General features: G+C 37.3%; 7 protein-coding genes across 7 annotated transcripts; 2 read left to right on the top strand and 5 right to left on the bottom strand.

The window, feature by feature from the left end:
- Positions 1 to 693: 693 nt before the first annotated feature.
- On the top strand, positions 694 to 2,157 carry GCK72_006124 (uncharacterized protein; the record flags this gene model as incomplete). Its single annotated transcript, XM_003109038.2, has 4 exons — positions 694 to 786; positions 883 to 1,016; positions 1,233 to 1,392; positions 2,035 to 2,157. 4 exons carry the CDS (start codon positions 694 to 696, stop codon positions 2,155 to 2,157), a joined length of 510 nt encoding a protein of 169 aa, XP_003109086.1.
- A 644-nt stretch (positions 2,158 to 2,801) lies between these two features.
- GCK72_006123 (uncharacterized protein) lies at positions 2,802 to 4,189 on the top strand (the record flags this gene model as incomplete). The annotated part of the gene is made up of 4 exons (XM_003108781.2): positions 2,802 to 2,871; positions 2,925 to 3,751; positions 3,799 to 3,975; positions 4,028 to 4,189. The coding sequence occupies 4 exons, from the start codon at positions 2,802 to 2,804 to the stop codon at positions 4,187 to 4,189; spliced, it is 1,236 nt and encodes a 411-aa protein (XP_003108829.2).
- A 307-nt stretch (positions 4,190 to 4,496) lies between these two features.
- Positions 4,497 to 5,877, bottom strand: GCK72_006122 (uncharacterized protein; the record flags this gene model as incomplete). The annotated part of the gene is made up of 4 exons (XM_003108927.2): positions 4,497 to 4,658; positions 4,706 to 4,882; positions 4,930 to 5,756; positions 5,808 to 5,877. 4 exons carry the CDS (start codon positions 5,875 to 5,877, stop codon positions 4,497 to 4,499), a joined length of 1,236 nt encoding a protein of 411 aa, XP_003108975.2.
- A 291-nt stretch (positions 5,878 to 6,168) lies between these two features.
- GCK72_006121 (uncharacterized protein) lies at positions 6,169 to 8,574 on the bottom strand (the record flags this gene model as incomplete). The annotated part of the gene is made up of 7 exons (XM_003109055.2): positions 6,169 to 6,252; positions 6,301 to 6,634; positions 6,687 to 6,759; positions 6,809 to 7,000; positions 7,051 to 7,217; positions 8,364 to 8,469; positions 8,523 to 8,574. 7 exons carry the CDS (start codon positions 8,572 to 8,574, stop codon positions 6,169 to 6,171), a joined length of 1,008 nt encoding a protein of 335 aa, XP_003109103.1.
- Positions 8,575 to 9,244: 670 nt separating this feature from the next.
- GCK72_006120 (uncharacterized protein) lies at positions 9,245 to 10,002 on the bottom strand (the record flags this gene model as incomplete). The annotated part of the gene is made up of 3 exons (XM_053725484.1): positions 9,245 to 9,433; positions 9,480 to 9,545; positions 9,874 to 10,002. The coding sequence occupies 3 exons, from the start codon at positions 10,000 to 10,002 to the stop codon at positions 9,245 to 9,247; spliced, it is 384 nt and encodes a 127-aa protein (XP_053589678.1).
- Positions 10,003 to 10,424: 422 nt separating this feature from the next.
- Positions 10,425 to 11,032, bottom strand: GCK72_006119 (uncharacterized protein; the record flags this gene model as incomplete). The annotated part of the gene is made up of 2 exons (XM_003108822.2): positions 10,425 to 10,626; positions 10,962 to 11,032. 2 exons carry the CDS (start codon positions 11,030 to 11,032, stop codon positions 10,425 to 10,427), a joined length of 273 nt encoding a protein of 90 aa, XP_003108870.2.
- Positions 11,033 to 12,320: 1,288 nt separating this feature from the next.
- Positions 12,321 to 16,043, bottom strand: GCK72_006118 (uncharacterized protein; the record flags this gene model as incomplete). Its single annotated transcript, XM_053725483.1, has 14 exons — positions 12,321 to 12,413; positions 12,465 to 12,543; positions 12,589 to 12,719; positions 12,970 to 13,339; positions 13,385 to 13,635; positions 13,687 to 13,914; positions 13,960 to 14,069; positions 14,114 to 14,283; positions 14,338 to 14,468; positions 14,512 to 14,643; positions 14,697 to 14,831; positions 14,964 to 15,234; positions 15,362 to 15,589; positions 15,796 to 16,043. 14 exons carry the CDS (start codon positions 16,041 to 16,043, stop codon positions 12,321 to 12,323), a joined length of 2,577 nt encoding a protein of 858 aa, XP_053589677.1.
- Between the last annotated feature and the right edge of the window lie 5,143 nt (positions 16,044 to 21,186).

Genomic DNA, 21,186 nt, shown 5'->3' with positions numbered 1-21,186 from the left:
GAAAAATGATGAAATTTCAATGAGTCTGGTGTCTGTTCTATCTGAGAAGTGAGTTATTTGAAGCCCATTTCCTTTACGATTCTCATTTAAAACCTATTCTAGAAGTTCTTTAGTCAACCATCAAATTACCGTGCCCGACAGATTCGGACACGCTATCACATCTAATTGACCAACTTTTATAGCTTCTCCTTTCTTTTTCTAAAACATCATAAAACAATTGTCTGATAATTGTCTCGGAGACCAAAACCTACCGTAATCTCATCTCTCTTTTTCTCTCTCAACTTTTAGAGAAAAGTAATAAATCCTTGAGAAAGACACGTCATTCCTTTCTCTCCCAACACCTGCTTCTTCACATCCTTTACACCTACAACGGGCCCGCCTCTCTGTATACTCAAGGCCATCACATTTACCATTCTTGTTGTACTTCTTGTACTTACTAATTGGTTCGAATTAGTTTAAGTTTTTGTTTCCAAAACACATCATCCCTTTCTCCCATTTTTCTTCTTGTTTCCGCCTGAATCATCACACATACACACCATCATAAACTCGGGTCGTAAGGTCTAAAAAGTCTAAAAATGGCACAAACTGAGCACATGTAAAACATTTTGATTGGCTTATCACTTCTTTTCGCCTTTCTTGTTTCTCTGCTAATACAAACAATTCATTTTTCAGAATATTCATCGAATTGGAGCAATGAGACTACTTCTTCTGTTGGCCCTTGTCGCCTTTACGTCTGCAGCCCTTTTCCATCATCATCACAACAAGAGGAGGATATATCCAAGACATGTACGTTTTCAGATTTGAGATTGAGGAATAGAGTATGAGGGGTTACGGTTAGATGCTCTGAGTCAATCTTTTCATAAATAATTTTTATATTTTCAGAAAGTCAGAGAACCAAGTCGCTATCCAATTCGTGTCAGATCTGAAAGGAAAGCTGAGGAATGCCAGAAGCACGAGCATCACTTGATCTGCGGACCAGAAAGACACTGCGATCGGACTTGCGAAAATCTCTTCAGGTAACTATTTACCACTTATATGATTACCCAAAAACTAGTGAATAATGAGCGGAAGAAATTTAATTGGAATTCAAGTCACTTGATAAAGAATGCGCCGATTCAGTGTAAATATTCAATTGTTGACTGTCTTCTGATCTATTTCGAATTTGCAAAAAAAAAGTCACGTGGCGATAGGGATACTGTAAATGATGGAATCTTCATGTAAATATGTTTCAGCCCACCTCATTGCGAGAATCATCTCCATCACGCGAAATGTTTCTTCCCTCGATGTGTTTGTAATGATGGATATGTCAGGGACGAGAATGGTCTCTGTATCCGACCTTCCCACTGTCCAAACACATACTTCGAAGCCTCGTCAATGCTGATCCAAGATGATGTAAGTCTATCATTTGAATAGTTTGACTAGAATAGCTACAGTAGTCCAGCTCATTCAAATAGACAGACCTGTCAGAACATTTCATTTAATTTCCCACTAAACCTACCGTAATCATTTTATATCTTTCTCGAATGTTTCCATCAGGAAAATACGTCGACTGGTCAAAACACAGTGCTCTCGGTATCTTGTCAAAAAAGTTGTCGCGTCCCCATTAAAATTAACATAAAATGTTTTAACGACGAACAAATAATCGTTCGATCAACATCTTTTGCACTTTCTCAGTTCAATTTAATGATCTGATTTGAAAATTGATGATGTTTGCACATAGAACAAATTTGAAATTCTTATTTCAAAATTATTTTGAAATCACACGTTCCTCCAATGACGCAGTTTGACCTACTTCTGCAAACGTATTTTGTTCTGAAAACGAAAGAAATTTGCCTGAAACTGGCACGTGATCTGATATTTAATGATTATCAGCAAAAAGGGTTTCTAAGCGTCTTAAGGTGTCAAAAAACCTTTGAACCGAGGGTGGAAAGTTCCGGAATTAAAATATATTTTGGGAAGTAAGAGCTCTTTACGAAGGGGTTGGGAGATGGAAATCATTATTTCAAATTGAAAATCAGTACCATTATTTTCCAGGACAATGATATGATGATCCAGTTTGAGCCCGTGAAGTTTGCCAGAATTGGAAGACACAAGGTCCTTCGACTTTCGAAGAAATCCAGAGTTCACCGTCCATCTGAGTTGTCTATTCGAATCTAGATATGGATTCTAGATGATGATTTTTTGTTATTTTCTCTTTCTCCGAATTTTTGGTTCCCCAAAAAAAATCTGTATTTTCGATCATAATATTTGTAGATCTTGTTAGATCATGTGAATTTCAATACTATGTATTTTTGACTGTATTTTGAAAAAATAATGAAGATTCTCAAAACGAAATGAATGTTCTTGAACACTTCAAACACCAATCTCAACACACTTTGTAAAAGATTTTTTGAAACAAGGAAAATGTTAAACAACTGATATATAATCGGATTCAGATGGGTGGTCTATAAAATAATCATGTTATAGTTAATTGGTGGAATGATTCAATCGGAAGTCAACAGGTCAAAAAGTCAAAATATCAAAAGATGGTCTCAGTCATATCTAGAGGTTTTATCGATATTCAAATAAAAAGATAAGGACTGAATATGGGGTTCGCCATTTCAAAGGATGAGGAAAAGTGCCAGACACCCCTTGCGTCATAAGAAAATGTCGATTGGATCTCACGGATAGTTCAAATACTTCCGTGAACTGTTGAACCACGTCTTCAACACGGAACTGCCCAATTTCCAATAGAATTTTCTAATCAGTCCACAATTTTTTTGAACGGTTAATTCTTCGAGAGTATTGGTCTTCGAATCAAAATGCTGTCCTGTTTATCTTCTTCCGTCGGTCGTAATCGAGTCTCAGTTCAAAAAAGGCTCATTTCGTTTGGTTTGTTTATCTCAATATACATCGATTTATATCTCTAAAAAACGAATATTCAGAGTTTACTGACACTCAAAAGGAAATTCGAGCTGCCGCATTGCAATTTTCAAAAAATGTTGTTCTGCCAAACGCTGCTAAACACGATAAAAGTGGAGAATTTCCGTGGGAAATTGCTCGTCAAGCTCACAAACTTGGATTCATGCATTCCATTATTCCTGAAAAGTACGGTGGCCCGGGTATGAATGCTTTGAATACGTGCATCATTGTGGAAATGTTGGCATATGGATGTACTGGAATTCAAGCTGCTATTGTTGGTCCTTCTCTTGCTATCTCACCTGTTCTCTTATCTGGATCAGAAGAACAGAAGAAGAAATACTTGGGAATGTTGGCTGCTGAACCAATAATTGCTTCATATGCAGTAACAGAACCAGGAGCAGGATCAGATGTGAATGGAGTGAAGACAAAAGCAGTGAAGAAAGGAGACGAGTATGTGATCAATGGATCGAAAGCTTGGATTACTGGAGGAGGTCATGCTAAATGGTTTTTCGTTTTGGCAAGAACTGATGATGATCCGAAAGCTCCAGCTGGAAAAGCATTCACTGCATTCATTGTTGATGAAGATACACCCGGAATCACAAGAGGAAAGAAAGAAGAAAATATGGGACAGAAGTGTTCGGACACGAGAACAATCACTTTTGAGGATGTTCGTGTTCCAAAAGAAAATATTCTCGGTGCTCCTGGAGCTGGATTCAAAGTTGCGATGGGTGCATTTGATCTGACTCGTCCTCAAGTTGCCGCTGGTGCTGTTGGTCTCGCATGGAGATGTCTCGATGAGTCATGCAAATATGCTCTGGAAAGAAATGCTTTTGGAACTCCAATCGCAAATGTAAGTGTAAAAAACCACAATTTCAGGAGGTTTATCTGTAATTTCAGCATCAAGCTATTCAATTCATGCTCGCTGATATGGCCATCAACCTAGAGCTTTCTCGTCTCTACACATATCGAGCTGCTGCTGAAAGTGATGCTGGTGGTGTCTCATCCTACAATGCATCGATTGCAAAATGTTTTGCGGCGGATACAGCAAATATTGCGGCTGCTAATGCTGTTCAGGTATCATACACCTGATGCCGATCAGATTCAAAGACGAGAAGAATACTTTCAGATTTTCGGAGGAGCGGGTTTTAATTGTGACTATCCAGTGGAGAAGTTAATGCGTGATGCAAAGATTTATCAAATCTACGAAGGGACTTCTCAAATTCAACGAATCATTATTGCCCGTACTCTGCTTTCTCATTTCCGGCACAGTGGAACTAGCAAAATGTGATAACTTCTCATTATAATTAAGAATGGATTAATGTTTAGACATTTTCTAATAAACTAGTTGTATACTTGTTTTTTTTTAATTCAAACAAGAAATAAGTTCTTCATCCTCGCAAGAAGACATGGTTGTATTTAAACCGTTTCAATTTATAGGTATCAGAACAAACAAGAAATTTTCTTCAAACACATAAAACTTATCAAATATGGAGCTCCTTTCACAACACATGACAAAAAAAAGAAAATACTAGTTTATTGGTAAGAAAAAAAAAACAACTAAAACATCAATTCCCGTGCACGTATTTTATAAATTTTCACATTTTACTGGTTCCACTATGAGTGAAATGGGAAAGAAGAGTACGAGCAATAACCATTCGTTGAATTTGAGAAGTTCCTTCGTAGATTTGATAAATCTTTGCATCACGCATCAACTTCTCCACTGGATAGTCACAATTGAAACCAGCTCCTCCGAAGATCTGAAAGTTCTTTGCGTCTTATTTGACTCATATTAATTCTAGTATACCTGACAAGCGTTAGCAGCTGCAATATTTGCTGTATCCGCCGCAAAACATTTTGCAATCGATGCATTGTAGGATGAGACACCACCAGCATCACTTTCAGCAGCAGCTCGATATGTGTAGAGACGAGAAAGCTCTAGGTTGATGGCCATATCAGCGAGCATGAATTGAATAGCTTGATGCTGAAATTACAGATAAACCTCCTGAAATTGTGGTTTTTTACACTTACATTTGCGATTGGAGTTCCAAAAGCATTTCTTTCCAGAGCATATTTGCATGACTCATCGAGACATCTCCATGCGAGACCAACAGCACCAGCGGCAACTTGAGGACGAGTCAGATCAAATGCACCCATCGCAACTTTGAATCCAGCTCCAGGAGCACCGAGAATATTTTCTTTTGGAACACGAACATCCTCAAAAGTGATTGTTCTCGTGTCCGAACACTTCTGTCCCATATTTTCTTCTTTCTTTCCTCTTGTGATTCCGGGTGTATCTCCATCAACAATGAATGCAGTGAATGCTTTTCCAGCCGGAGCTTTCGGATCATCATCAGTTCTTGCCAAAACGAAAAACCATTTAGCATGGCCTCCTCCAGTAATCCAAGCTTTCGATCCATTGATCACATACTCGTCTCCTTTCTTCACTGCTTTTGTCTTCACTCCATTCACATCTGATCCTGCTCCTGGTTCTGTTACTGCATATGAAGCAATTATTGGCTCAGTAGCCAACATTCCCAAGTATTTCTTCTTTTGTTCTTCTGATCCAGAGAGAAAAACTGGCGCTACGGCGAGTGATGGACCAACAATAGCAAGCTGAATTCCAGTACATCCATAAGAAAGTGCTTCCACAATCAGACAAGTATTGAAACCATCCATACCCGGACCACCATACTTCTCAGGAATGATAGGATTCATGAATCCAAGTTGATGAGCTTGACGAACTATATCCCACGGGAATTCTCCACTTTTGTCATATTTGACAGCATTTGGCAGAAGAACATCTTTCGAGAATTGCAATGCAGCAGCTTGAACTTCTTTTTGAGTGTCAGACAGTTCTGTAATTTTTTTCATAAGAAAGTCTAAATACCGATCTCAACGAAACTTACCGAATGACATTTGACGGGTCTGAACCGAAATCCGATTACGACCGATGGAAGAAGTGAGACGGGAGAGCATTTTCACACAAAATAGTCACTTTTACAGTGGAAAACTAATGAGAAAACCGACAACTGACTGCCGAGATCTCCAATGAGACGGGCGGTTCCACGTGGGAAATGATGATTAGAAAGTTCACGTGGAAATATTTTTACGCTCACATTATACTTTTAAAACGTGAAATCATTTATTTTTTCAAAGAAAATAACTTATTGAGAGTATTGCGTGTGATCCAAAATTTTAAAAAACAATTATTCACGCTTTTCAGAAAAAGATAAATTGAATTAATAATAACTTTATCAATGAGTCTATTTAGAAAACAGGGAAATTTGGAGTTTTGCAGTTGGCAGCAGTGATGATGTCAGTGATATTGACTACTCGACCCTCGAAACGAACCTAAAGAGAAATACAGCAACTTTTCCATAGATATTTCAGTAATATTACCTCGACAAACACACTATCCGGACTGTTTTCACAATCCAAACGAGTTGCGATTGGTTCTCCTTGTACAATACGTTTTCTGCCGAATCCGATATCAGATCTTGCTTTCACATTGTACAATCTTGCCTCGTAACCCAACCAATCATCAATTCCAACAATGAAAATTCCATCATTGTCACATCCGGTATAAGCTCCATTTGCATCAGAAAAGAGACGAATTCTTCCAACAGTTTCTCCGGCAATTGGCGAGTAAATCATTGGAGCACGTGGAGAATCTTCATCATCGTCATTGATCATCTGGCATTCGACATCCCATCCACGAACTCCGTTGTATCTTCTGAAAATTATTTTTTGTTAGGGCTGAAAATTGACAGAGATTCGATACTTACTTGTCTGTTTTGAATGGATCCCCAAGTAGAATATTTCTAGTATTTGATTCACAAATTTGACCAGTACACATGCCTGAGATATAAGAATTTAATTTAAAATTTGTGATCTCGGAGACGCTTACAATTTTGAAGATGATGTGTTGGATCAATAAGTTTTCCTTCTTTATACAGTTTCACTTCCACATGTGGCTCAACATCATTCTGTCCTCTATCATTGAAACAATAACGATTCAATGCCTCTCCAATTTCATCTCCTGCTTCTACATGGCCCCCAAAGAATGCGAGTTTCACTGACGAGATGTGGGCAGCGTAGCCTGAAAATGTAATAGATTTGTTTAGATCCACACCATTCATGAGAAATTACCTTGCCATTGTCCAGTTCCTTCAATTCTCACTCCTTGATCTGCACACGATTTCTCTCGTTTTCCTCCATAAGGTCTCCAAAAATACATTTCTCCTTCAATCGGAGCATAAATTGGTTCTCCAATATGACACCGAACATCAACTCCATCGATAATCTCACCGGAAGATCTGAAATTCGCAAAAATGATTTGCCGCCAGCAGGGGTCGAACCTGCGACCTTGGGCTTATTAGACCCACGCTCTAACCGACTGAGCTATGGCGGCTGACATTTTCAGGTTTCATTATACTATCAGAAATAATACATATTTTATTAGGAGAGAAACCAAGAGATAGGAAAATAGGAAATAGAAACACTGATAACGCTGTTCTATCAGAAGCGGCAAAAATTTCAGCGTTTTCCATTAATTTCAAGATAAAAAATGTAACAAAATACGGCTAGACACACAGAAGAAATATCTGACTGAAGTCAGAGCCATGTGTTCATCCACCCTTGTTTTTTCCAAGTGAAAAGTGAGTGTGATATCATCATTTATCTCTTTCGTTTCTCTTCTTCCTGCTCTATGTGAGCCTCATTTTTCGAGTTTTTGAAGATAGAGAAAAGATGAAACGACCCACTGCTACTGTTTCAAAGTTGGAAATTTCGGATTTTCGGCTTCTCGTCTATATTTTGTATGGAAATTTCGATAAAGCATTTCAAGGTTTGTTCTTTTTCTAAACCTTTCGTAAAATAAATGAAGTGATCCATCTTATAAAAACTACAATTTCAGACACTCCGTTACTTCAAAGATGTGCAGTTATCGATCGATTACTGATATATCTCTATCAACAATCCATCCTCATCACAATATTTCAACTTTTCATTCACTACACTTTATTCCAAAATTCTGATTTTCTGGCGAATGTGCCTGATGACAAGTGGCCATTTCTATCGGTGCTGGCTCTTTTTCTTGAAGTTTATGCGATTCGATGTCTACATCTGAAACTATTCACTCAAACTCTTGTATTCTGTTTGCTATCACCTTTATTCCATCTTTTCTTTGCTGGTTTCTACAATGATGTTGTCAATGGAGCACTCATCACAATTAAATTGAGTGCTCTTACTGTACTAGGGATCATTCTATTTCTTCTTGCCACTTTTTTCCGATGTATTGTCATTTCAAGTGAATCTCAATTGATCAGAAGTCGTGAGAGGTGTACAAAAGAAATTGATCATGCTATATTTTATGTGTAATTTGATTGTTTGTTATCTCTGAATTCTCTTCCATTTTGTTCACTTATGTACAAAAATTGATTCAACATTAAAGATTTAATTACCTCTCTGTGTGATAATTTCCACAAGATCCATCTGTATCTGGACAACGACGGAACTCGTTTTTCGCATTGTTTCCGCAAATTTTTTTCATGCATCCCAATGTGTTAACTGAAATTTAGGGTAGTTTCACTTTCAGTCGTAATTTTTATATTCGAACTCACCACTGAGAATAAAAGAAAATACTAGTAGCAGATATAAAATCCTAGACTTCATTCTGCTGAAAAAAAATGAAGATGAGAGTTCAATCAAGACAAAAAACGTTGGAAAAAAGAGAGAAGGTGGAGAGAGAAAGTAATAAATAAAACGGCAAATCTCAGTTTGATGGCAGAAAAAAAGAAGAAATGTTCTTTTTATTTTTTCCTTACTTTTCTTCACCTACTCAGATCATTGAATGGCATGTCATCAGAACGTTTTGAAGACACTGCAGAGCAATAGAGACAACTGACTCTTTCTCTCTTCCTCTCCATTCTCAATACTATTTTTCTATGATCTCAGATCGATTGGGTGTTAGTAGTTATTGTGTTGTTGTTCAGGGTGTACTCACCAATGAAAAGAAGACAGAGGTCCCCAGTAAGAAAGAGTGCTCACAGAGCAAGTCGTATAGTTTTATGAGGTTGTAGAGGTACACTCCACTACGTCTCTGTCTCCTAGGTCAACTTGCCGTTTTTTAAAGGGTAATTGCTGATTTCCGACCCGGAGATGAATATGGTTGATTTTTATCTTGAGTGAACTTTACACTGGGGGAAAAGATCTAAATATCTGCTCAAAGTTTATATGGAAGTCAGCAAGGAAACTACTTAAGAATACTGACGAATTTCAGCCACAGTAGCACTTTGAAAAATCCCAAAATGTTCATTCTTTCGTTTAAAAAACAAAGGTAATTTTATTTTTCCTTTGAAGTAGTTCCTCCAAAATGCTCTTCCATCGTAAATCTGATAGGCTCTCTGACAACGAAAAAATCTCTTGGAGCTGAATCCTCCGGTTTCATCAAAACTGGTTTTGTATCGAGAGTTCTTCTGAGTCTTGACGCACGATGAGTATGATTCAGAAGTTTTGTACTATTAGAGAAACCCTGAATAAGATTAATTTGATCTGAGGAACTCTAAAATAAATCATACCTGATCACAAATTTTGCAATGAAAATGAGTTTTCTTTTTCAGTTTACAGAATGGTCGAGAACAACTCTGAAATTATATAGGTCAGTATGCAACTGAAAATTTGAAAAGCACATCAAACTTCTGTGATGACGTGGATATTGCACAACAATGAAGACCAACGATTTCGAATCCCTAAAGATATTTATTGAGAACTCATCATAAGATTATCAATTCTTTACTGTTTGACATTTAATACAATGCCAATGAGAACTGTTTCCATTGAATTGGCACGTGGCAGATGAGCAAGAAACATCGATGTGATAGAACTGTCTGTCTTCTGGGATTTCACAGTTTTTCAGATGAAATACTGAGAGATGGTTGGAGATGACAAGAGCATCGTTTGATGCGAAATTACATCTGAAATGAGATGAGCAATAGGGATAGAAGACGTCACAAACCGTTTGTGTCCACAGTGTAAATGTGGTTGCTCACGATATTTACACGCCGTATCTTCGCATTCAAATTTGAAAAAATTCAGTGTCATCTCTCTGAATTTTTGGAAAGTAAGATCGAAAATAAACGTAACACAAAAAAGAAAGAATGACGAGGCTGTGAAAAATGAAATGTAGAGAAGAGAGAAAAGGAAAGGTTGCCAAGGATTGGTTTTCGTCGTCGTCGTTATGCCGACGAATTCTCCACAACGACTGTTAGACTAAAAAAGAGAGAGAGAGAAAATAGAAATGGGATGGAATAAAAGAGTTATGAATAGAAGATGAAGTTTTTCTGGTTGGGATGGGAACGAACCAACAGTTACTTGTTTTCCACATATTTTATTGTTTTCAACGAGAGACTTTGTTTTGAAATCCTTGTTTTTCTCGGGCGTTCTGAATAGAAAATACTGTATAGTTTGTCTGGAAAACAAAAATAAATATGATTTATTCATGGTTCTGAAATACTCTTGAAGAATCACCACCGCAATTTGATGAGTCCGGAAAGGAAATGGCAGAAAATGAGAGAAAAGAAGAGAAGACCTCCACCACTCCAGAAGCAAACAATCGAGAATGCAATGATTTCGACGAATGATTCGAAAGTGAACAGACGATGAAGGAACCAATTAATATACTCTTCTTCTGATAAATTATTATTCGACTCCTCGTGTAGAATTACTCTGAAAATCACGAGTTAGAAAAAGAAACGAATTGGGTGAAGTTGAGATTCAACCTATTTTAATCGGAAGTTCTGAAGAAAGTAACTTGGTTTATTTTTGAAATTCAAGTTATAGAAGTCTCCTGAAAACCGAATTGCCATTATTGTGAACCCACCACAAAAAAATGTTTGAATTCCTCCCCTCTATAAAAGAAATTCTGGGAAGTTTTGTCCTAAAGCGGAAGTACTTTGAAGTCTACATATTATTCTGATTCCTCAGGTTTATTATTTCTGACATTTATACGTTTTTTCATGAATAATTATAATTCAATCTTATTCTAACTCGTTTTGACTCACCTTGCGATAATCTCCAGAACAAAAACGATAAAAGTAGGTTGACGGATATTTCGGTGACGTGGCACTACCATTTTCTGGAATAACATGGAAAAAAGAAGAAGGCGACGAGTATATCGAGTGATTAAATGAGAGAAATGGAGTGCTTCTATTCGCTTTGTTCAAATGAAAGAAAAAGAGAAAGGGCAAAAAAGTAATGAAAAGGGGAATGGAATGGTTTTTATTGCTGTTCGCAATTGGGCACCCGTCTCTTTTTGGAACCGACAAAACGGAATATGGGGAGAGAAAGAACCGAAATGAATGAGAATAGATTCGAAACATCGATAATTTACTTGACATAAACTGAAACAAACAACTCGATTTCATAATTTGAAGTTTTTAACATTTCATGAGAAAGAGCACTGAAAACCCATAATTAGAGAGGGGAGCCGTTGAAGAGATCATACTTTCAGATTACTCATCCGAACTCAATTTTGTTCCTTTTCGGAACATTTTTCTTCAATTTTTTGTCCGGAGAAGCTGAAATGAACTTTGAATATTTGTTCCATTTTACGATTTTAACATTTTTTTCTCGCCTTATCTCTGAAGAATTTGGAGTAGTTCTGATTTCTCTGGCTACAATTGAAAAATGAATACAAAAAAGTGAATCTTTAAGTTCCTGAAATCCGATTGTTTCTCCTCCAATATCAAATGTAGCTAGCCGCTTTGAAGAAGACAGAGGAAGCTAGATTTCATATAAAATCTCAGCTGTTCTTTAACCAAAAATTTTGAATACCCTGAGATTTGATCAGAATGTACGACGGCTAGCTGCAGTTGTGTTTTATTGAAATTTGTGTGAAGTGTATGTATGTATCCTCTTCAAATCAGCCAACGAAACCGTTTCTTCCAGATGACAACCAACTTTTCAACATTTTTAATCAAATTATATTTTCTATTCTTCACTCCTGTATCAACGATCTGACAAGTGTATTGCACCACCAATTAGCGAAAATTCCTGAATTTTGAAATACCACTTTTAATAAAAATTCATTAATTGCCAAAGCTTTAATAATAGACATGAATGGGTAGAAAGTGAGATTGTATACATAATTCACGGGGATCAATATTAAAATGAGGCACTGATTTGATTTTAAGCGAATGATAGTCTAGAAAGGGAACAAATACCGGATTTCAAATAATGTCAAATGGTAGTTTTGGTCTGATGATGACTAGGAATTGAAGTGTACCCGAATAAAAAGAAAACAACTGAAATAAATGAAAAACTAGAAGGGAAAAAACTGATTAAACAATGTACTCATAGCAGATAAATGTGAAATAAAAAGATGAAAAAAGCTCGATAATTGAATGATAATTAGTGGAAAATTACTCGTCTGTGGATACCAAATCGGGCAATTTGAGGTCCGATGGAATTTGAATATCTTGGATATCTTGAACTATTGAATTTGTTCGACTTGCCTGAAAATTAATCAAAAGTTTGAATGGATTACTGTAGATTCAGAATCTTACATTTCTTGAATAAATAACACTTGCTCTTTCAGCCATTCTTCTTGTGATTGCTGAAGATCGACGACTCAATGGTTTGATACTGAAATATCACGTATTCGTAAGCACATTTCTTATGAATACTCACTCTGAAATGTCATTTCCACTTGGATTCTCAGTCAAACTGATGCTTTTTGTCATTTTATGATGTCCAAACACTCCAAATCGACCCATCATACAGTGAACTTGTTTGGTAGGCTCAAGGAAGTTGATGGCATCCTGAAATGATAACGTCTAGATCACATGGGATCCGGCAGCAGGGTGTAAAATGTGTATGGAAGTGTCTAGTGCAAGCAATCAGAAAAAAGTTTAAATCTAATCCATCTGTCAATTTCTTGCTTCAATACTGATAGACTAAATATTTTTAAACTAAACAAATCAAGGTAATGTACCCTGAAACCGTGAGAAACCTTTTCCTTTGGGGGTGGAGAAACTTGTGATAAGCGATGCGAAAAATGAGAAAACTCACGTCTATCGTTTCTGGCAGTGGTTTTTCACTGGTCTCTGGCAAAACGAAAACCAACATTCCAGCGAATAATGAGAAGAGAGCAAATATGATCATAGGAACGATAGGAAGAGAAATATTGGAAAGAAGAGCAATGTAAGAAGAGAGTCCTGAACCAAATCGAGCGACCATTGAAGTGACACCAACTGCTGTATTTCGAACAACAGTTGGATATAATTCACTAGTGAATATATAGAGAATATTAAATGCTCCTTGTACTGCAATCTTTCCAAAATACATGAATGCCAATGCATACATATATCTTCCCGATATCATTGATACCATTGCTATCAAAATGAAGACTCCAGAAGCTGTTAATGTCAGCATTAAAGCTCTGTAAATAATAGTTTATACTCAACTCCAATCACCAAAAACTCACTTTTTCCTTCCTAACTGCATCATCCAAACACATGCAAAAAGTGTTGGAATTTCGATGGCTCCAGCGATTCCGTTGTTCAAATGGAAATATCCAGTGAAAAGAGTTCTTCCAGGAGCAGATTGATCCGAGAGAGCCATCACAAGACCGTAATAAACGAGAGCTGTTGCCATGAATACAATACAAATTGAGATGGTTCGGTACCGAAGTTCTTTCATCGTGAATAGATCCAGGAAACCTATTTTACCGCCATTCTGAGAAAAATAACCTCGCTAGTTGGTCAAATATCAAAGTCTCACGAATACCTTCTTGTTAAGCTTCCTCTCTCGATGAGATACTAATTCCAGATCTGATGGAAGATTTCCACACTTCGATGTGGTACACATATTGAATGGGAATGGAGGATCTCGACAAGCCTTCCGAATCACTTCTTCAGCTTCTGATACCCTATTCTGAACCATCAACCATCGAGGAGATTCAGGTATTGAGCAAATGAAAATGATGGATACAAAGTGGATTCCTGCGGCAATCAACTGAAAAGACTATCTTTTTTTGGGTATCAAAGTGTAGTTTGTTACCTGAATAGTCTTCCAACTCTTTGTTAAATAAGCTATCAGAGCCAGAAGAGCATATCCAAGAGCCCAAGGCGCTTGAAGCATTGAACCAACCATCGCACGATATTTTGTACCTGAAAACCCAAAAATAAGATTAGAATAATTTTAAACTGAATACCTGTTATTTCCATGCATAAAGTGTAAGCTGCTAAATCAGCTGCTTCATTGCAAATAGCAGAAAGTAATCGAACAAAGAGGAAAAACGGATAGTAGTCACTGAACGGAAGGAAGACACCAAGCATTGATGAGAGTATTCCAAAACCAATTATTGTTGGTTTTCTTCCGATTCTGGAAATAAGAAACAGTCTAGTGGGTAATAAAATAAAATAAAATAAAGCTAACCTATCACTTGCGATTCCTCCAAGAACACATCCCAATAAATATCCAATTGAATAGAACATATGTGCGTGTCCTTTTGCAAACCAACTGTCACAAACCAGATTAAAATCTGTTACGATTGTTTCCACCATAACCTAGAATTGGAGAATGAATGAGACTCTGAGATGTGATAGTTACATCTTTCTCAAAGTGATAAGATTGACACTTTTTCTTCGGTGCAACATCTCTCCAGGCTTCTCTCATTGCCACGTCTAGAGGCATTCTTCGTAATTGACGGTATCTTTCTTCGGTCCTCTCATAAAAATAACACTAAAAAAAGTTAAAATTCAAATAAATAACCGAATTCTTTTCAGGAAACTAACCGAGTCTCTTTGATAAGCACCATTAGAATTTGCATTTGGAAAAACAAATGAGATATTTTTGATGTCATCAACACCCCAGAGATATCGTCCATGAGTGGCAATTGTTGTGTCATTTGTGTCATTGAACCCAGGAACCTGAAACAAAATATTTTCAGTCACAACAACCCCCAGCTCTCAAAATATCTCAACTCGTTCTAAGATGACTTATCAATGATCTCATACAAAAACGCGGAAGTCTATAAGTTCTCTCATCGAAAACAGACTTACCATGCATTGAAATTCCGGATCATACATCATATAAACGACATTCAGATTGAACATTGCGTGAGGAATCTGTTGTAATGCAATCAGAACATAAATCCAAATCTGCCACCAACGGCATCCTCCGATTATATTCAGAATGCCTTCGAAGTCAATCGGATCAGTCGGTTTTCCTTCTTTTCTCTCTTTTTTATTTACATCTCGATAAATTTGTTGAACTTTTTGATGTTGTTCTCGAATTTCTCGAGTGGAAAACGAAGGTTTGTGACCTTGTCGACTGAAAAATAACTTGTTTGAAACTAAAAAGGCCTAAAGAGAAACAAGCAAAAAAGGTTGAATCGGGGGGCCCAAAGCATTTGGAATACATTCCAGATTAGCATCAAATCATCCAAGTTAGTACTTACCCGTACATGGAAATATCCGACTGATACATAGTTCGATCTTCTGGAGCAGTTACAGTCAACACACTTGGAGCATGAGATACTGATTGTTCTGGTTCAGCTGTTACCGATGCAGAGGTGTTTCTCATTTCATCAGCAACAACTCTCATATGGGGAAGTAATGTATCACTCGCAGCAAATGATTTATGAAGACTGTATGCAATATCTGGCATATTGAATAGTGCAGGTTCACTGAAATTTTTCAATGAGATTAAAATTGGAACGAATGTGAGCTACAGTATACCCTAGACCTTCACTATGACTTAATTTATTTCACTGTCTAGCTACTTTCTTTACCATTCTCTACCCTAAAATCTTCGTGTTCTTTTTTTCAATGTCTGAACTACAGTATCCCAGAACATGAAACTTATTGAATTTCAATTCTATCCGAATTATACCTGTATATTAATGGTATGAATTCATAAGCCATATTATTTGGTGTAACAGATCTCCCTTCATCATCTCCTCTTCCAGTTGAAACACATAGACTCTGCGTATCATTCGGAAGGTGTATCTCAACATCTTCTGCCTCTTCTGGATCACTTCCCTCGTATGTATGATTTGCATGGGCACCTGGTGAAGTATCTAGATCGGATAAATTGATTGGAGTGATCAGAAACTTCTTCTCTTCTGTTGTTGCTGACATGATTAGGAAGACGGATTCTGAATGAAATTCTAGATTCTAGGTCTTCTATAATTGTTTGCTCACCAGGTGGAAAACAATATTATTCAAGAAACCAGGAACGGGTTCCCCCTCTTCCTAACTGAATATATGCGAATGTCAGTGTGAAATTGAAATGCACGAGAATTCCCAGGACGAGAGGCAAAAGCGGGGAAACCCCCTTTTCTTGTGTTTTCTCTTCGTTGAAAATCGATGTAGGACGCAGATAAGTGAACAGTAGAAAGATAATGTTAAACAAGAATACGCAGGCAGTCAGACGCTGAACGAGAGGAAGTTGCTTCCTTCTGAAGGCGGTGCTGCAGATGACGTGGCAACTGTGGGAACTTCTGACGACATTCAGAAGCAGAAGATTGGGGGCGGATGAGAGACTGAGAATGTGTGATAACTATCTGAAAAATAATATTATTGAAATGATCTTGTGAGGAAAACGGAAGTGAAGAGAATGAGATGAAAAAGGATACTGTTCTGTTTATAAATTTGGAAAGTCCACTTGTTTTTATAATTAATCTATGATGTGTTAGTCTAAACATCTGGCCTAATTTTGTAATGGTTGAGAAGAAAGCGTCCAGAGAGACTGGTTTATTGATTTGGTTGTGTTGAATATCTAAACCAACTGCGGCGAATATTTTCGGCGCATCGGTGGTTCAGTGGTAGAATGCTCGCCTGCCACGCGGGCGGCCCGGGTTCGATTCCCGGTCGATGCAATTGTTTTGGAATATTTGAGAAAATGTTTCCGAACTCGGAACCGGTCTCACTGATCGAAAAGCAAATCTCGACCCTAACGTTTTTCCGATTTCTCTTGGAGCTCCCTATGGGAATCAGGAAGAGTCGACACTAAAAAAAACAAGCACAAACACGCGAAGATGAGCCTTTTGCGTCGCTTTTCGGAACAAGGAAAAAAGAAAAAAGAGAACAGAACATAGCAGAAAAAAATGGATGACTCGTTTGGGGTTGTCAAAAATTCTGTTTTCGAAAAGAAAGAAGAAGATGGTAACTGAGAACGATGGCACAGAAAAAAACAAAACAAATAAAAAAATTGAGCTGAGTGAAATATCGAGAGACGCAAACACCCGGATTATACGAAGGGAATTCCTCGATCTTCTCACCGGTTCAGCTCAATTTTTTCCTTTATTTTTCAGACATGAACATACGAGGAAATGAGTCAGGAAAGAAGGAGTTCACTCTCGGAGAAAGCATGACGAAAATGAGATGATATCCGATATTTATGTATATGATGAGGGCAAAAAGAGCAAACAAATGAGCTCATTAGATACGAGATGAGGAGGATTTAGATGGATATGCATTAAACATGAGAAATGAGAAAAAGAGTCATTCCTTCTTCTTCCAAACACTGTCATAGATGGAACTTTGAGGATAAGTCAACCATGACGTAGTTCCAAAAGAAAGAGAACACTATGAATATTTTATAGAGGGAACGAATTCAGTGAAAATCTTTTCTCTTCTCACTCAAGACTTTTCCCGAATTCTGACCCAAATCCGTTTTGAAAACACAAAAAAGTTGTTGACATGATGATGGTCCAGTTGGTTCAGCCCACTGAAAACATCCCAACAGGTGTAAAGTTTTTAGAAAAAAATATGACGAAATGACGGATGAGTTGGACTCGAAAAACACAGAATGGATGAATTGGATGCAAGGGAACGGAGGAAAATTGAGGGATTTATTGAAGTTTTTGATTGAGGAAAAATCGAAATGTGGAATGGTTTGGGCTTCTGATATTCTACTTCAATATCAGGCGCCTCCTGATTCAGGCAAGGAATACAAATTACTGTAAAATGCCGAATTGTGAAAAGCGGCATTTCCATTTTTAATATTTTATTGAATCATGAAATCCGTTTTTCATATTCTCGAATGGTCAAAGAACTTTAAAACTTCGGAAACCCAACTCAAAAAACCAAGTCTTTTCCTCAAACAAGCCCAAAAAAGTTCCAAAGATCGCAGGGGGCTTTTCTCCTCTTTTCTTTCTATTTTCAATTCTTTTCACACACTTTGTGTATCTAGTTTAATCATTTGTTTGGATCTTCTCATGACCCAAAACTAATCAATATGTTATTCCTCTTGCTCAACTCCTTTTTCGATATTTCAGCTTCTTCCTTTTCTTCCATTTTCAGCGATTTTCTTATGAATAACCGATCATTAGATAACAAGGCAGTGGATGAGAGACACTCACAAAATGAGAGATTTCATAGAAAACGAGAGAAAAAGAGTCGAGATGGGAGGGGTGGAGTGACTGGCTGTGCTTCTTCCTCCAGTTGCTCGTAGCTCCACAGAAAAAGAGAGAGAGAAAGAGTACTCAATGCACCGATGACACAAAAAGAGAATTGAAGAGGAAGAGACGCAGACATTTGGCGACGACGATGAGGTCACTGAGCAGCTGAAGGAGGGGAGAAGAAGAGCGGTTCTATGGTCGTGGTGCTCCTTCAATGCTACTGGTGCTGCTGTCATTGTTGGGGTGGTCGAATGGAAATTGACGACGCCTTTCCCAGGGATGAATTCAGAAGAAGAAGAAGTGCTCTTGAAGAGAAAATTGGAATTTTCGAGGTTGGGGCTTTCCGATATTTCTAGAACTTGATGGAAGGGGTAATTGAAATGTTTGACGAGAATACACCAAAAATTTGAAAGTTTTTCCAAGGGAGTAGAAAAAGAAGGGAAAAATCGAAAAACGAGAAACGAAAAATCAAGTTCTTGGACAAAAAGAATGAGGTGATTAGTTCTAGTTTTATCAAATGAAAGCAACAAATGAAGCATTATCAAATTACGAACATTTATATCATATTCTGTGTGAACTTGAAGAAAATAAAATGTGTGCATGAGAGTGTACTCAAAAGAGAACCCGGAACTAACTTCAGCACTAACCAGTTTATTTTTGAAAAAAAGCCCACACCCATTGAATCCCTTTTTGGCGTTTTTCTTTTGTTTATTGGATTGTTTTTGTCGGACATTAAGACATTTGAAAACTCACAAATTCGGGCTGAAAAAAGTTGGAAAAAGGATTTATGTGTATTTGAAAACAGGACGCAGGAAGAAAGAGGGTGTTCCGTTTTATTGAGAATTTTACATTTACTTCGGTGACAATTTATTTCGAATGCATCGGATAGTAGTCTGAGTTAAAAAAAATTGAACTAAAACATCAAGGGGAAGATGGGGAGCATATTCAGTTCGATTCAAAAGCATTCTGTCTCGGCAAGATTGAAATGGCGACTCGTCAATAAAAACTAGACAACCGTTTCTTATTGACATTGTTCATAGCATCTGAAAAACAATATCCGATTGCAAAAACCTGAAGGCAGAGGAGAAATCTGAGGGATAGAAGAGAATCTTGCATTCAGCATCAAAACCTCGACTTGTGAAAGGAAGATCTTACAAATTTCAGGTTCTTTATGAATCCTTTGTAATAAGAGATTTTACATTAGAAAAGGAGTGAAGTATTGTTTTAGGTGATACGCTGCTTCGAAAAATCTGGAATGTTGAAAACGGTGAACATAAATATTGATCCGAAAAGATATCCAAAAAACCTTTTCTATTTAACAAAACAATCGATGAGTTTTTCTGTTTCAACTTCTGAATTAGTGGGAACAAACGCCATGACTTGCTCACAACTGAAGAAATGTAAAATACACTCGAGCACAGTCTACTTCCATTTCCCAGATTCAAGCTTCTTAATCCGTTGAACCTTTCCGGACAGTCTCTTATTTGCCTTTGTGTCACTGTCCATTATGACCTAACACGTCCTTCTTCTCCTTCATTTCTAGATATCTACACCTGCTCATTGTATACTTATCGAGTGAAGGAATGTTCCAAACATTATGCAACAGGAAGATGACTATCCTCTAATGAAGTGGTGTCAACAGACTGTGTCGGTAAGAGAATCCAAAGAGAAGGGGGATGCTCAACTGTATTTTGACACCCTCTTCACATGGATTACAGGTGCATCTCGGTTCCTGGTTGGAAGATTTCCTAAATAAATATTACCAGTACAGTAGTACTTTTGAGACCTTTTTGATTCAGATCCCCATTTTAAGATTAGAGAAGTCAATGTCTCAGAAATCAGGGATCTCCATAATATCTACAGAATACATTCTCTCACTTTTACCCTCTTGACGTTGAAAAATCGAAAACAATTATACTGAAGAGCCGAAATGCACACAGATGCCTCTCACTCAAAACACCTTATTTCATCGGATGCTCTTCTTCAATTTCTTCTTCTTCGAATCATCTTTATAAATACACATATGTATTCATATGTATTCATCCTCCCTATTCAATTGAATCTATTGAGAGCACAACACATCACAATGCGCTTCTGTTTACAGTAATCGCGTGAAGAGGGGGATGAGCGAGAAATGAGAAAGCTAATATGTGACACCTGCAAAAACAATGTTGAGTACTGTAGAAATGGGAGGGGAGTGGAAACTTTCGGATTGCTACATCATTGGAGAAATGAGAGTTAATCGGAATACATAAAAGAATTTAAGAATACTTTTAGGGTCTGGTACAATTCCAACCGAGGCATCTCAAAACTCAGATATCTTAAATTCGCGACTAATTGAAAAAGCAGAAATACATTGTTTCTGTTATTTTAATCTGACTTTGCAGAAATATTGAAGATGAACATAAATTCTTCGATGGTACTTGAAGACTAAACGAACTACCGTTAAACGTTTATAAACATTCGGAAACCAAAGAAGAAATTAGAAAATAGACTTTTTGGTGACAACGAAACAAAGTGAAATTAGCGCTTAAAATTGTTAGGAATTGAAGCATCTCAGTTTGGAGGTTCGATACGTACAGAATTCTGGGATCTCACTGAATTACTGTTTCCATTTTTCAGAAACTGATTCTCCGGCTTTGTACATGCCTTCCGGTTCTTTTTTTGCTCTTTCGAATACCTACAACTGCGCAGTTAATTCCAATTACCGTATTCCACTGTTCGCTTTCCCCTAATTTGTTTGTTAATCACCACTTATTAACTTGTCCCTTTTCCCCTCAATCACACTTCTTATTTTCATATTTAATGTGTGTAAAAGGGTCCGAAATCCAATCAAAACATCAGCTTTTGCCCGTATCCTAAATTCTAATTACAAAGGA

Source organism: Caenorhabditis remanei, chromosome II (genome assembly GCF_010183535.1).
Source record: "Caenorhabditis remanei strain PX506 chromosome II, whole genome shotgun sequence".
NCBI lineage: Eukaryota > Metazoa > Nematoda > Chromadorea > Rhabditida > Rhabditidae > Caenorhabditis > Caenorhabditis remanei.
The sequence above is the reverse complement of the archived record's forward strand: the minus strand, read 5'-3'. Positions and strand labels throughout refer to the sequence as shown.